At 38.9% G+C, this 15,613-nt stretch overlaps 1 protein-coding gene across 1 annotated transcript; it reads right to left on the bottom strand.

Moving 5' to 3' along the window:
* Nucleotides 1-109: 109 nt before the first annotated feature.
* On the bottom strand, nucleotides 110-15,125 carry LOC141429671 (uncharacterized). Its single transcript, XM_074090101.1, has 3 exons — nucleotides 13,885-15,125; nucleotides 7,842-7,973; nucleotides 110-2,191 (listed from the first exon to the last, which is right to left on the bottom strand). Exons 1-3 carry the CDS (start codon nucleotides 14,929-14,931, stop codon nucleotides 2,117-2,119), a joined length of 1,254 nt encoding a protein of 417 aa, XP_073946202.1. The 5' UTR covers nucleotides 14,932-15,125; the 3' UTR covers nucleotides 110-2,116.
* Nucleotides 15,126-15,613: the final 488 nt, after the last annotated feature.

The following is a 15,613-nucleotide window of genomic DNA, read 5'->3' as shown; positions in this document are numbered from 1 at the left end:
TGCATATCGGTGTTGTGCCATTTAGAACTCACTTACATTAATTAAGTCACATTAAGTGGCCTGCACAAGACTTTTTGCCCAAATGTAAGTAAGTAATTAAACAAAGAAGTTGAGGTGGGAAAACACAGTTTATTTCATTACGTATGTACATGGTGGGTGTAAAACAACAGCGTATAATATAAAATCGCGCTCACTGCATCACAGAAGAACAACTTTCTCACATAAGCTAATAAAACTTAACTCCTATTGATACATTAGTGTGCGAATCATTATGCAAGATATGAAATGCTTGCTAGCATGATTGAGACAATGATTTCCATGGCGATTCATATACCAAACGGTTACGTGTAACTTAAGGCTACTCAGGCGCGAGGCAGCTGGATTGCCTCGCATCGAAGCAGACTTACAACCCTCCCTTTCCTTCCTACCTTACTTTTCTTTCCTTCTACAGGGGAATCACATTCGACGATACTATAGAGGTATCACATTTGAATTTCTAACTAGCTTATCCCCATTTGTAGTTCGCCCGATCTTACATTCGTATTCTAACATTGAATTACATACATAAAAATAGATTTAGGTACATTAGCACACGAAAAACGCATTGCTGGCGTAAAAACAACAAACAAATAGTGCCGTTATAAAAAATATTTATCAACGAATCGCTACGTTTATATACGTATTAACACTAAAATCATACGAACGCAATCCTATATCAGTCTTATGCCTATTATTAAAAAGAATTAAAAATCAATTAATAGAAGAAAAATTAATCCTTAACCAGGCTCCGCTAGTCTTCTGCTGTGAAATCAACGGTAGAACGGATTTATGACCCTTTTCTATTTCGTCTGAAAGACTGTTTCAATCACACCACCGGACTCGGTTAAAGATTAATTTATATAATTAAGAAGGTGACGTTTAATTGGTATATTTATTATTAGGTACACCAAGATTGATAGTTTCATCTTATTCTACCGTCAGACTACACAAAAACTAAATAGGTACGTATGTATGCTTATAGTGTAGACTTAATACCACAGGGTTTTATTAATACTGACGAGTCGTACAATCGAATTTTCAGAGATATGATATACTTACATAGTACTATTGCTACCTTCGTCTTTATGATAATGTTATGGTTCTTGTGTTTCATGAATTTCATGATTTATGAGTACGGTAGGGTATCATTTAATATTAGCATTGTCCACGATTTACTATATAGGCATTTTGAACCAAGCAAAAACAAAACACCTTTTTATTAGTTTACACCCAAAATCTGAAGGCTAATTAAAAAGTATGCACCTACCTATTTCACTACAATAATGTTCAATAACTTTACACATAGGTACCACGATATCCGGAAAGAAGTTAAATTGAGAAAAGCTCCAAATAATTAAGATTCTAGCAAGCTCATGAGTATTCTACATTAATGTCAATAATATCGTATCTAGTAATAGGTACTTAATAATTCTTAGTACGACGGCAAATTACTTTCATTAAATAGTTATAGATTACATTTCGTAACAAAAATAAGTTAGCGACTTTGGCATTTGACGCATACCTAATTTACAGACTAATATCTAATGTGAATAAAAATATACTTACATATTATATCGTATCTCTGAATATGAAGTCCTCTCGGCCGGTCGGTACGGAGACCTCTAAAACGCACATTATATATACAAACAATAGGCACTGAAAGTTTGATATATGATCGGTGGTTGTGTCTGAGGACGAAATAGCGAGGTCCACGACTAAATCTGCGTCTGAGAATACACTATGGCAGCTAAATCATTACAAAGTGCGTAACGAATGCCTCGTGTACATCCGAGGACGGTCTACGTCCCTATTCCATTTTATCGCTGCTTAATAGATTTGCTATATTTTGTGGGCCTAGGAGGCGGGTGTGACAATGTTTCAGACTTTCTGTTACCATTTTACGAATCCCATCGTCCAACCGAAGCGTTCAAAGGACTTCTACACGTCTTATTTCCACCTCCGAAACATCGCTTGTTCGCTTGTCGCTGCGTCGTGCGTGGTCGTGCCTACCCGCGATATGTACAGAAGGCATTCTTAGATGGAGTTGAACAAGCTTGAAGCGTGGTGACTTGGCCGCTCACTCCTCGGCGTCCTCTGGGTTCTCGGCTGTCAACAGGTTGGTATTGTCGTCAGCCTGAAGGTCTGCGGTCAGCTGCAAACAAAAACGCCTAACGTCAAGTGACGGTTGCGGTCGTCTCTTGTCTCGGTCGCTTGTGTCTGCCGTGGCGCGAAGCGAACCGCCATCGTTAGCTATCTACATAGTAAAGGTGAGTTTTTGGGACTTCATTTTTAGGGTTCCGGAGCCAAAATGGCAAAAACGGAACCCTTATAGTTTCGCCATGTCTGTCTGTCTGTCTGTCCGTCCGCCCGCGGCTTTGCTCAGGGACTATCAATGCTAGAAAGCTGTAATTTTGCACAAATATGTATGTAAACTATGCCACCAAAATGGAACAATAAATATTTCAAAGAAATTTTTTTTTGTGTACCTTCCATAGACGTAAAGGCGGGGTGATTTTTTTTTCTCATCCAACCTTGTAGTGTGGGGTATCGTTGGATAGTTCTTTTAAAATCATTAGGGGGTTGCTAAAACGATTTTTCGATTCAGTGATTTGTTTGCAAAATATTCAACTTTAAAGTGCAAATTTTCATTAAAATCGAGCGCCTCCCCTCCCCCCTCTAAAATCTAAACCGGTGGGTGGGTGGAAAATTAAGTAGTATATTTTTAAGGATTTCGTAAAGGAACTATAAGCTCTACCGAATTGCCTGTACCTAAACCAGTAACATTTGCAATTTTAACTACGATTTATGAGGGCATTGTTAGCAGGCAGGTAAATTGTAATAATATTTAATTTTATGACTACCTACTAGGTGCCGCTGGGACCACTACAAATGCTTAAGAAACTTTGTATCCTAAACAGATTACCAATTTTATTTGCAAAGTAAATGAAATTACCTAACAACACAACACCCAAGTAAATCCTTCGCTAAAGTGTTAAAGAAATTCTTTCCGTTTCGCCATTCACATGATTGTGCCAACAAAAAAAACTCGAAATCGAATTGAATGTATTCGGGGCCATATTGTAAATCAGTTTTACATAAAACGTTGTAAGTACGTACGTTGTGTGAATTCATGTTGATTGAATTTGATATTCTTTCCACGCACTACGGATCAACACGATACGCCAGCTTTATTCTTTGTGGAAAACATACGTACCTAAGTACTTCGACTAAAGTGCTTTACCGTTTTTATGACAGTTCTTACAACATAATAAAACAATTTACAATACCTAATGTGTGATTGTCACATCTATAGACTGGAAATAAATAAGTTGTTTTAAAAAGCTCATGCCGTAAAATCGATAATTTTTTGAGTGAACTTCAAGCACGGATTTCAAGGTTCAAAGTTGTTGACGTATTGATATGAGATAGGTACGGGATTTTTCAAAGTTGACGTTTTAAGAAAACTTTTGGGTACCTAGTAAAGGTTTTTGTTTACCAACTATACATTATTTAGGTACTTAAAGGACAAACTTAATTATGCGTAGGTACCTACTAAAACTAAGCAGCTAGAGATTAGACTACGGATAATAATTAGCTCAGTGCCTACTTATCAGTGGCGTGGCACTGTAACAACTCGATTCCCACCGGGTTGCTAACGATGTAACAGCGGCCATAATGTTCTTTCTGATAGGTATCGGAACTCTCATAAAAAATGGTACTTATAAAGCATTTCGTCATTGCTATCCTATTCCTGCTAATATTGATCCTGGCCTATACAATGTCCCACGTCTGAGCACGGCCTCTTAGTTCCCACGCGGGCCCAGTGTGGATTGGGAGCTTTACATACACAATTGAATAGCTACCTATGCAGGTGTCCTCGCGATGTTTTCCTTCACCTCAAAGCACGTAGTAAATATCGAATGTAATTTCTCACATGACTTTCGAAAAAACTCAGATGCGAGTCCGAGTTTGAAACCGCGGTCCTCTGCTTGAGAGGCCATAGGACCCATAGGTCAAACCAAAAAGGCTAACATAGCTATAAATGAGACTAATATACTAAGCGGCACAAAATTTGGCCCGCTCTACATACAAAATTACCTGAGGGCCTACTCCGAAATTCGAAAATCGAAGTTCGTATCGTACTGTTCCTCTCGCTCTCGTATTAAATATTATAAGTGTCACAGGGACCGCAGGACACGAACTTCGAGTTTCGTAGTAGCCCTTGCATACATTTTGAGGGCCAGATTTTTTGCCGCTCAGTATATTATAAATGAGAAAGTCTGTAAAGAAAAAATCTTGTTTGATAGGTACTCAATCACGCCATAACGGATAGACGGATTTCGATGAAATTAGGCATAGAGTTAATAAGCTTAATAAACCTATAGAAGGATAAAAAGGTTTCCCGTGCGATAAACACTGTAGACGAAGTCACAAGCAACATATATACAGCTACATGTATACATAAAGGCATTAGAGTGTGGGATCTTATGAAAACTAAAAACATGAGTATTTATGTTCGAGGATGACTTAACACCATGTGGGTGGTTCCGACTTTAACAATGGAGGTCACAGTGCAACAGCTTGACCTATGGCAACATTTTCATAACGCTGTTTAGTACATGCCTTTTTAAATGACAAGAAGACGCTAAAGTCTCGATGTGGTCGTTTACCTTTGCTTTATGATCTTTTCTGCAGGTAGGGGAGACCGAGGAGAGTTGTGACATTGTCGATTTTTGGGAACTTATTCATTGCTAGCAAGCTCGCAACAGTGCGTGTTGCATAGCTCGAGACTTGAACTAAAAAAAAAACTGGCCAAGAGCATGTCGGACACGCCTAAGATAGGGTTCCGTAGCCATTACGAAAAAATCAAGTAATATTTTTCTAAGGATTTCTTCTAAGTTTAGGTATATTTTATACCTTAAGCTGCTATTTAACTACTCTTAAACTACTACTAATTCTCAATGCGTCGTGCGATTGTCAGTTAGGACACCTATTCGAGTTCAATATGTTTGATCGCGCGTTCGTACCTACGAGTAAAATTCGCACTACATCACAACAAAAATACAGTAAAAACATGAATAGGATTTGGGCATTTCTATCTACCGTTGTACCCTGAGTTTATCTCTCCGTTTTCAACAAAATTTGGTAGGTAGACTCAGTCCATGGTTCCGAGCTGGAAAAACAGGGTCTCCAGTTTGGATGGTTTGTATGGATGTGTCCGTTTTGTTACGAAAATTATTAAGAAAAATGTGTAGCTTTCTAGCATTGATAGTCCCTGAGGAAAGCTGCGGACGGACAGACAGACAGACAGAAACTATAAGGGTTCCGTTTTTGCCATTTTGGCTCCGGAACCCTAAAAACTGATTGCATAAAAGGAGAATGAATGAAAATGAGTGAATATCGAAATTCCGCTGCCATTAGGTACATGACGTGTTCTTGTGTACGTGACCTCAACTCTGCTGGCACCTAATAGGTACTGATACTTTATTTTCTACTTTTGAACGTTAAGAGCGTTTATACCTGCTGAGCTGGCAACGTTGCATTTTTGTTAGTTTTTCTCGATAATTCTTATTGCAGTAGACACATTCTTATATACATATATATAAAATTCAAAGTCCTGACTGACTGACTGGCTGACTGACTGATATATCAACGCACAGCGCAAACCGCTGAATCTAAAGGCTTGAAATTTGGCACCCATATACCTTATACAATGTAAGCATCCACTAAGGAAGAATTTTTGGAAATTCCCACGGGAACGGGAAAAGTCAGGATTTATATATTCAATTCCAAGTGACCCTATCTCAGTAACTATAATAACTAGACTCTTCAAATTTGTTACACAAGTAGGTATTACATTAATTAAAACATTAATTTCAGGATTTTTGGAAATTCCCACGGGATACGGAAAAAACGGGATTTATATATTACAACGGAATCCTATCCTATGAACTAAAATGACTACTCTTCAAATTTGGCATAGAGTAGGTGGTTATAATAGTAAAAAACTGTTCAAAGGATTTTCGGAAATTCCCACGGGATAAGGAAAAAACGGGATTTACATTCAGTTCAACGGGGAAGTCTCTTAAACAAATAGGATGTTCCCGAAATTCCTATTCTGACGGGAACGGGAAAAAACAGGATTTTTCGTTTTACTGGTCGTAGAAAGCTGAAATTTGGTATGTAGGTTGCTTGGAAGGTGTAGAGGAGCATTGAGAAAGGACTTTCCAAAATTCGTACGGGAACGGGAAAAAACATGTTTTTTCGGTTTACTGGTCGTAGAAAGCTGAAATTCGCCATGTAGGTTGCTTGAAAAGTTTAGAGGAGCATTGAGAAAGAGGACTTTAAAAATTCCTACGGGAACGGAAAAAAAACAGGATTTTTCGTTTTACTGGTCGTAGAAAGCTGAAATTTGGCAAGTGGGTTCCTTTGGGAGTGTAGGGGAGCATTAAGAGAGCATTTCCCGAAAATTCTTACACGAACGGGAAAGAACAGGATTTTGCGTTTTAACTGTAGAAAGCTAAAATTTCAAAATTCATAAGTTTATACAGTAAGTATTAGGCCACAAAGGGCTCTTTAACCGACTTCAAAAAAAAGGAGGAGGTTATGTATTCCACTGTATGTATTTATTTATGTTTTTTCAGCGATTTCTCGGTCAATTTGTGAACCGATTTTAAAAATTATTTTTTTATTCGAAAGAGTATGCTCCCGAGGTGGTCCAATTGTCACCATATCAGGACTGATGACGGGATCTCAGGGAAATCGAGGGCAACCCTCAAATTTTGTAGGCACACATTACGTTTTTACGATTCTCAAGCTATTTAAGTATTTGCGTCTGGTAGACATCATCTCATGTTGATGAGCTGATGATGGAAGGTAAAACTCCTTAACGGTTTGGTAGGAGTTGCGAATATTTTTTTAAATATTATAGGTACGTATAGACCTTTAGTTGTAGGTATTCTTTCTGGTAATTCAAGTTAGCTGATGTGAAAGGACTCTTTAACGGTTAGGACATTAAGTATACCTACGCCAAACCAATCAACTCATTACATACAATCCGTGAGCTCTTTAGAAAAACCTTCGGGTTTCGGGGGAAATCGGAAGAATTCGTTAGTAGAAAATTACAATTGTCTTTTTGACTTCGTAGCAATCCATCACGCGAAGAGTGCACTCGTTGTGTTTTCATTGATTTATATAGAGCAGTTCGTGGTTTGGCAGTTTCGGAGCCGAGGTATAGGAGTTACCCTTTATTTAGATTATACAGATAGTTAAGTAATCACAAATCACTGGCCAATTGCATTCACGACCCTTAGTTTTCATAAGGAAGTAGGATTTTGATTATACACAGTGTATGTATGGCTGATGGGAGCGGGATAATTGTGAGTATCCTTAGAAATACACATCTTGTTGCACCCAAACTTTGGTTTAATTCTTCACCTGCAGCGACCCGCTACCCCGTGTATAAAATTTCATTACAAATTAGCTTATATATTAAGAACAGTTCTAACAGACCACATTTTTAATTTTCATTAATTTTTATGGAATAATCGAGAAAAACTAACAAAAATGCAACGTTGCCAGCTCAGCATGTATCTATAAACGCTTAATGGTCACCGCTATAGGTGGTTTTACAGTGACGCTTACGCCAGCGCGGTGTGTACGCGCGGCCCGTAAAACTATGTAAACGATCGAGCGGACCGAACGCTAAACTATGTATAACGATCCAAGAGACGCAAAGCTCGCAAGCGTCACTGTAAAACCACCCTACACTTCGATGCCGCGGACTCTGCGGGTGAACTTACCCCGATATGCGCGGCGGCGGTGTGCGTCCGTTTGCGCTTGCGCACGGCGAGCGCGAGCAGCAGCACGAGCGCGATGGACGACAGTGCTGCCACCAGCAGCGGCAGCAGCAAGTTGTCGCCGGGGGAGTAGCCCTGCCACAACAACATATAATCCGTATATTATACAATACAATACATATATATAATTAAATTATTAAGAAAATAATACGTATAAGTACCTACTCAGCGGCACATGGCCCACTCGACATACAAAATTACCTGTACTGTATACATTTGAGGGTCAGATTTCTTGCTGCTCAGTTCAGTACTCGTACCTATTTTTTTTTTATTCGGCTGGATGGCAAACTAGCAAGTGGGTCTCCTGATGGTAAGAGATCACCACCGCCCATAAACATCTATGTTTAGACAAAAAATCTAAATATCTGTCGTATTCTAAAATGCTTTTTTTTCTATAGGTACAGTAGGTACCTGCGTTACTTGCTTGTGGCGTCACATGCTAGTATTTATTTATTTGTCTAATTCTGAAATCCAAACCTTTATTACACTAGCTTAACAAACATTAAATTAAAAAAATCAAAAAACCCGACTGCCAAAACTAAAAGGAAGAAAATAAGTAGAACTCTGTTAAGTAGCTAATTTAAAGTTCAACAGTCATGTGAAAACGGTAGATTAAAAGTATTATAACCCATATATTTAGAATGGGCTAATTATTAGCTTTCATTTGATACCCATATTGTTACAATACAAAATATATTTTTTCATTCCTCCGCCATATTTTTTTTTCGCAGTGGGCATATTGAAGTATTATATAGGCTATGTCACTCCGATAGTTATGACGAAATGATACCGCATATGTTAAAATCCGTTTAGGCTGCAGCGAGGACCAAAGAAATGGACATACATACATACATACGCTCGAAAAACATAACCCTCCTTCGGGCCGTCGGGTAAAAATAGTTTTTTCATTCGATAATACGCATGATCAAGATTTGATTTTTAAAATAAATAAAAATAGCCAAGAACTGTAAGATTTTTTAAACTAAAAGCTTGTATATTAACTACCTAATCCTACTTCCTACTAATATTATAAATGCGAAATGTGTTAGTCTGTTTGTTGGTTTGTTACTTCATCACGTCTGGACCAATTTAAATGAAATTCGGTATACGGATACTTTGAATCCCGGAGAAGGACATAGGAAACTTTTTATCCCGGAAAAATGAAAATTGTTCCCGCGGGATAGCGATAAACGAATTTGGCGAATTCGAGGGAGTCGCGGGTAACGGCTAGTCATACAATACTTTTCTTACAAAGCAAGCTTCTTCAATTTAGATAAGTACCTACCTATAACGAAATGAACCCTAGAGTTCAGTCACTGGCAAATAAAGCTTAAGTAAAGGCTTTATTGGTTAATCCAATAAAGGCTAATTGAATGATATTAATAACACCGCTAGGGCTGTGCAAAATATTTTGGTTAAATATTCTGACTTTCAATACGCATTATGCCAGAGCAACACTCAATTAATTACTACTAGCTTTAGCCCGCGGCTTCGCCCGCGTGGGATTCGGTTATCGCGCGCTGTACCTACCCTCGGGAACTGTGCATTTTTCTGGGATAAAAAGTAGCCTATGACACTCTCTGGCCCATAAACTATCTCTATGCCGAAAATCACGTCGATCCGTCGCTCCGTTACGGCGTGAGTGTGACACGTTTACATTTATAATATTAGTATAATGGATGGATGGTAGGATATTCGAGTGATTTGTTGACGGGTATATACAAAATTGTTCACCATCATCTCTGTCTATGTAACGTCCCATCTCATGCTAGATACAGGGCTCCGCTCAGACTGGGCCCACGCGGGCCAAATGCGGATTGGGAACTTCACTCACACATATCGTTGAATTACTTCACAAGTTTTTGCTGGATTCCTCACGATATTTCCTTCATCGTATACCTCGTGGTATATTTTTAAATGTGAATTCCGGAAAACTCAGATGTGCGAGCCTGGATTTGAGCCCAATATCCTCTGCTTGACAGGCCATAGGTCAAACCACTGGGCCACCACGATTTATTACAAAATTGTTACAACAAAAACAGTTCCATTCTGTTCCTATAGGTAGAATCATTCACGATGACGCGTGCCTTGGTTCTTATTACAATGTTATTAATATCTAATTTTAAAAAAATCACGCGTCTTCATGGATGGCACTAAGGTATAGTATACACCGTTACGATTACAAAATTGTTATTTCTTCATAATAGATATCCAATTAATATTACCTATAAATGCGAAAGTTTGTAAGTCTGTTTGTTTGTTACTGCATCACGTCTTAACTGTTGAACTGATCTAGATGAAATTCGGTGTTCAGATAGTTTGAGTCTTTGGGAAGGACATAGGATAGTTTTTATCCCGGAAATTTGCATACTTTCCGCGGGAAGAAACGAATTCTACGTGGCCGGAGTCGCGGGTACGGCTAGTAAGTATGTACTTTCCTACTTATAGGTAGGTACGCAAATTGTCATTAGAGGCTGCATAGGTACCTAAACAACCTGGGTAAAATAAAAATACAGCCAAACGTTTCGAACAGTCTATTTATCAATCTGCTTGAATAAAGCCATCTTTATTGCTGTTCGACACAATTGGAATGAAACTCATCTTCGTAATCTGATCACAAGGAGGCTTAAATACGAGTATTCAGATTTTCGTCTTCTTAAGAGATTTCAAAATTTAGGGAGTGAATAAAACGGACAGATTTAAATAAAACTGTCTCAACCAACTCATGTCGGCAGTGTTGGGTAGGTATTAATCACATTTTAATATTTTTCTGAGGTAGTTTAAAATCCTGATTAAAACTGTTGCGGTGAAATAAGGGTGAAATAAATTTATGTTTACGTAGGTAGGTAGGTATCTATACCGGGTAGGCCCTTTAACATAGGAGCATATAATTAAAACATAGATCTTACTCGTTAAACTGAACGACATTCGTTCAGCGACTTTTAAAAATAATTGAGTCTAGATTTCCCTTTTTCATACAAATTAAATAGTATTATCAATGTACTTATACCATCCTAGAGCCCAGTTGACGTCGCCAAGACGTCGCCTGTCACGCTACAAATATCAAAAATTAGCTGTTGCCCGCGACTCCGTCCGCGTAGTATTCGTTTATCGCTATCCCGCGGGAACTATGCAATTTTCCGGGATGAAACTATCTCATGTCCTTCCCCGGGACTCAAACTATCTGTATACCGAATTTCATCTAAATCGGTTCAGCGGTTTAGACGCGATTGAGTAACAAACGTCCAAACATCTTCACAAATCACATTTATAATATTAGAAGGAATATTGCTTTTCATTGCTTCTTTGAATAAAACTTTACATTAGGTTTAATACAAATAAAAAAATAACTAATTATTTTTAGAAGTGACTGAACTAATGGCGTTTAGTTTCGAGTACGATATAATATGTTTTAATTAGGCCCCACACTATACTAAGTGGGTGGATGATTTTTCTTAGATAGGGAGTTCTTCGGGAAGTAGGTTTGATCCGGAGATTATTTTAATTGGGTCATGTAACGATTCGGTCACGACGCCTCGCTTCACTGCGTTCCCTTTAACTCGGGTCGCGTTTTTATCGTAATTTCTTATTGTATTTGTGACTGGATTAACTAGCGTTGGCTTAATAGATATTTGTGTAAAATAACGAATATAGATAAAGTGAAAAATACATTCACATACTTACTATAATAAGTAAGAACCTTAATTATAAAATAATAATCGTCACTGCTTCAAAAATCTCCTTGTTGAAAGGTTGATGCCATGGTTTTGATAATTTAAGGCTGGGCTTTAGGAAGATTCAAGTGTCCTATGGTTTTGTAAATTTACGAGAAATATTTATTCGTTTAAATAAAATAGTTTATTTTCCTAACTCATATAGAAATAATAAGCTAGAGGTAACTCCCTGTACTGTTAAAAATAAATCAGGTAGCTTAAGCAAAGGTTTGTAAAAGACTGTTTGCTGTCAACACAACAACAATCATAAACAGTGCTCTAACGTAGGTCTCTAATTAATACACAGGGCACAAAATTTGGCCCACTCTTCATACAAAATTACCTATTGTGCATACATTTGAGGGTAGATTTTTTGCCGCTCAGTATATTTGAGTTATATTTCTCTATCGTCTGGAATTAATTCCTTAAAAAGTATTGCAGACAAAGACCCTCATTGCATTGGCAGTCCAATCAATAAGCAATTAGTTCGATATACTATACCCAACCGGTGGGTGCTACCGCTTTAGGGCAGTCTGTTTGCCTTTTCTTTAACTAATTGTAAGAAAGTAACCTATTTGAGTTTTAAGATTACTTGCATTACGGTGTACACTTCATACGCTGTGATATTTTTATTCAATATGTATCTATCTACTTAGTACTCGTATTTAACGAAGAATGTTCTGTGTACTGTTAGGTACTGTTCTATTTTAACACATGCTCTACGAAGTTCAAGATACTTTGTTGACTTGACTACCCTTACCACTTTAATCTATACGGTCGTGTCGTGAATAAATAAGCAAGGTACCTACGGGGTAAGATATCAGACGGTAGGTACATACTTTTTGAATTTTACCGCGTTAAAAAGTTGCTAGGCGATACCTAAAAGTTTTAGAAGTAACCTCATCTTACGCTTTAATGTAAAAACCGGTGGTAACTTGGACTAAGTTTTGGGCCTAGGTACGGTCAGCAAAATAAATGGTCCATCAATTTTTGAACATGTTCCAATCAAATGAATATGTTGCTAAAGTCGAACTTTCAAGTTGACAGACACATCTATTGGCATTATTGAAAACAATAATGCCAATAAAAATGAAACGCACACGATTATCAACTTTAGGGTGGTAGACAAATATGGCTGATGGTAACCTACATATTTTATTACGAGTAATGGCTAGCGAAACAAATAAAATGAAAATCAAATTCTGCTGTAAGGTATCATCCTTCAAACTACACTTACCGGGAAGAAATAAGCAAGTAGTTCTATTGTGTAGGTATTTTACTTGTGTTAGTACCGTTATAAAGTGAGACACAAAATACCAAGGCTGCACTAGCCACAAGAGAAACGCCTGAGGGAACCTAGCTCTTACGAAACAATACTCAAAGGGGGCTATTGTGCGAGCTTCATGACATTTCAGCTCAGCGTACGGGTTTCCATATTTGCAACACGCTCGGAGATAATAATACCTAAACGAACAGATATTATACGTGTCAAGCAACATTTCGCACTCACGCCATTGTAATGACGCGGCTAAGTGTGCTCTGAGGTTTTAAACTCTCAAATTAACTCCCGGAGCTCGCAGCGTAGAGCAATATGCCCGTCTCTACATAGGGTGCCTAATTTATGACCTGCTTCAGGGAAAATGAGCGGAGGCTCATTCCAGACACGCTATAGGTGTGCACGTAGTAAAAGGTTTATAGCACGTTTTAAATTTTAATCCAGCCCGTAACTGTGTAAGGCATTGTTAGATAAAGGAAGATGAATTACGTGCTGTTTTGAGCCGGTTAAAAGAAAATGGGTGTTAAAAATTACTAAAAGTAAACGTGTTATGCAATAGTATATCTCCTCCTCTACAGTCGCATACTAACGACTTCGAGTGTCCTCAATATCATTCAATACTCAGGCATTATTCGTGCATCTATTGTAAGAACCGTTTTATAATTACTTAATAAAATAAACCTTTTTTAACAGAAAACAAGAGGAGTAGACTCAGGAGTTTACTTTTTCTTTGTTTTGTTTTGCTTTGTTGTAGACACGAAAATTACGACGCAACCGCAATTTACGGTAGTGTAAGTACTCTATTAACTGGTATGGTAACCGTGATATTTGCATATCCGCTTTCATAATTTATTTTACTATCTAGCCAGATCTAGCTATTAACGCAAATCGGTATCGGGTTTTAGGTCGGAACGTATTGTCAAGCTTGGTGCTCGTTTCGATCAGATATCAGAACGAGCAGATTATGTAAGAAAGGAAATATTGCAATCGTACTCACCGTCCATTGGAAGTAGGATGACGTATCAACGAACGGCCACCGCGCTCCGTACCAAGAACTGTCGCTAGCTTTAGCCACTGTCACTTCGTCGGTGTTACCTCCTGGTACTACCGGATCTGGCTTCAGCGGCGGTAGGGAGAACACCTCATCCACCTTCAGCGCATCCTTAAACTCCTCATCATCGTCCACGTACAGCAGTGTGTCTTTTAAGTCACTCATTCTCGAGTTTTCACTGGTCGTCGCGAACTCTGTCGTCACTAAGGGATGTGGCGTCGTAGCTTTTGTTGTTACGAGCAGATTCTCAGACACCTTCACGGTATCTGTTGCAGCTTTCACTGACGGAACGAATGAACGCGAGTAATATCTATAGATATTCTGAAGCGTAACTGATTTCGGAGTTACTGTTGCTTTCGATAAATTATCTTTTTCCCATGGTTTCATTGACATGTACTGATCGAGAAGGCGAATGCTGCCAGACGGAGTGCCTATAAGAGGAATCTTATCATTATCTTCTGTTGGCATAGGAGGAATAGTCGTGGAAGACGATGAGCCCTTCCACGATCTCAAAGCAGGAATAGTCCAAGGAGGCGTAGTCGCCCTTTCACTAGTCACAGTCGTCGGAACTGTTGTAGATGCAGTTGAGGGTGACGTTGTTGATGTCGACATTTCAAGTTTTGCTATTAATGTTGAAACTATTTCCGGTGACGTCTTAAGATCCTTTTTGCGCGATTTTACTACATCCCTCCCAGCTGGCGTGAGTGGAGAGGACGCGATCACGTCATTGTGTTCCTTCTGACTCCTCCGAGTGTACAGGGACCCGTTCATAACATAAAGCGGAACGGACGCGAGCGCCAGAGCTACTATTATACCAAATACCACGAGTAAAATGTATTTCACCGAAGACCTTTTCCGAGAATGGCGAACATGGATCGAAGGGCTGTAGTCCCGGCCTTTGCCTTTGAGGCCGCTGTTGTTGAGCACCTCTTCCGTTTGCGGAAGGATGGTGTATTGCAGGCTGTTCTCGCCATGTCGCACCGTCTTGTACATGTTAGCGGAAGTTAAGTAATGTGAAAAGAAACACTACGGTTATGTTATGTCACATGCACTTCTATCACATATTTTGTCTCGGCTGTCGATGGCAGTGAGTGGCGGTCGGGCGCGTGTCAACGTGGAGAGGGTTTGACGCCAGGCATCGCGGTGCCGTGTGCTTTGTGCGTCGCCGAGGAGCCGCGCGTGGGCGGGCGCAGGCGCCACAACATTGAGCGGCGCGCCCTTCGCGCCGCGCACCCCGCTTTGAGGTTATGACGGGAAGCCGGCTGGCACATCGCACGGTACACCTCCGACCATAACAATAACAATACCGTACTCGTAATACTCGTTAACTATCTTACCTTTACCAACACTAAATTGCTCCGTACCTACTTGCAACCGTACAACTTCTTGCCGTATATACCTAAGGATTAACCATCCGTAACTTACAAGGGAAAAGTTTTATAGTGTGCCCGGGCGTCAAATGAGATGGAAAATTTAGTTTGGGTTTACAATAATGACGTTATGGGATGCGAACGAAATGGGTCAAATAATTTCGGTACTGCTCCGGATTTTATGATTTTTAGGCTCTATTTTAGAAGCTTATTTTACCTTTTAAGAAACAGTTGATATTGTAGTAAAATTTAATCTTATGTAAGTATAAGATAACTTATAAATTAACGCACAAAATACTTATAAA

The sequence above is a fragment of the Choristoneura fumiferana genome, chromosome 7 (assembly GCF_025370935.1).
Source record: "Choristoneura fumiferana chromosome 7, NRCan_CFum_1, whole genome shotgun sequence".
NCBI classification, from domain to species: domain Eukaryota; kingdom Metazoa; phylum Arthropoda; class Insecta; order Lepidoptera; family Tortricidae; genus Choristoneura; species Choristoneura fumiferana.
This window is presented reverse-complemented; position numbering and strand designations above follow the sequence as displayed.

Coding starts and splice junctions, on each gene's coding strand:
- LOC141429671 (XM_074090101.1), bottom strand. CDS start 14,931: ATGTACAAGACGGTGCGACATGGCGAGAACAGCCTGCAATACACCATC. Junction 7,974..13,884: donor CATCCTACTTCCAATGGACG/GTGAGTACGATT, acceptor TTGTTGTGGCAG/GGCTACTCCCCCGGCGACAA. Junction 2,192..7,841: donor CCGCCGCCGCGCATATCGGG/GTAAGTTCACCC, acceptor TTTTGTTTGCAG/CTGACCGCAGACCTTCAGGC.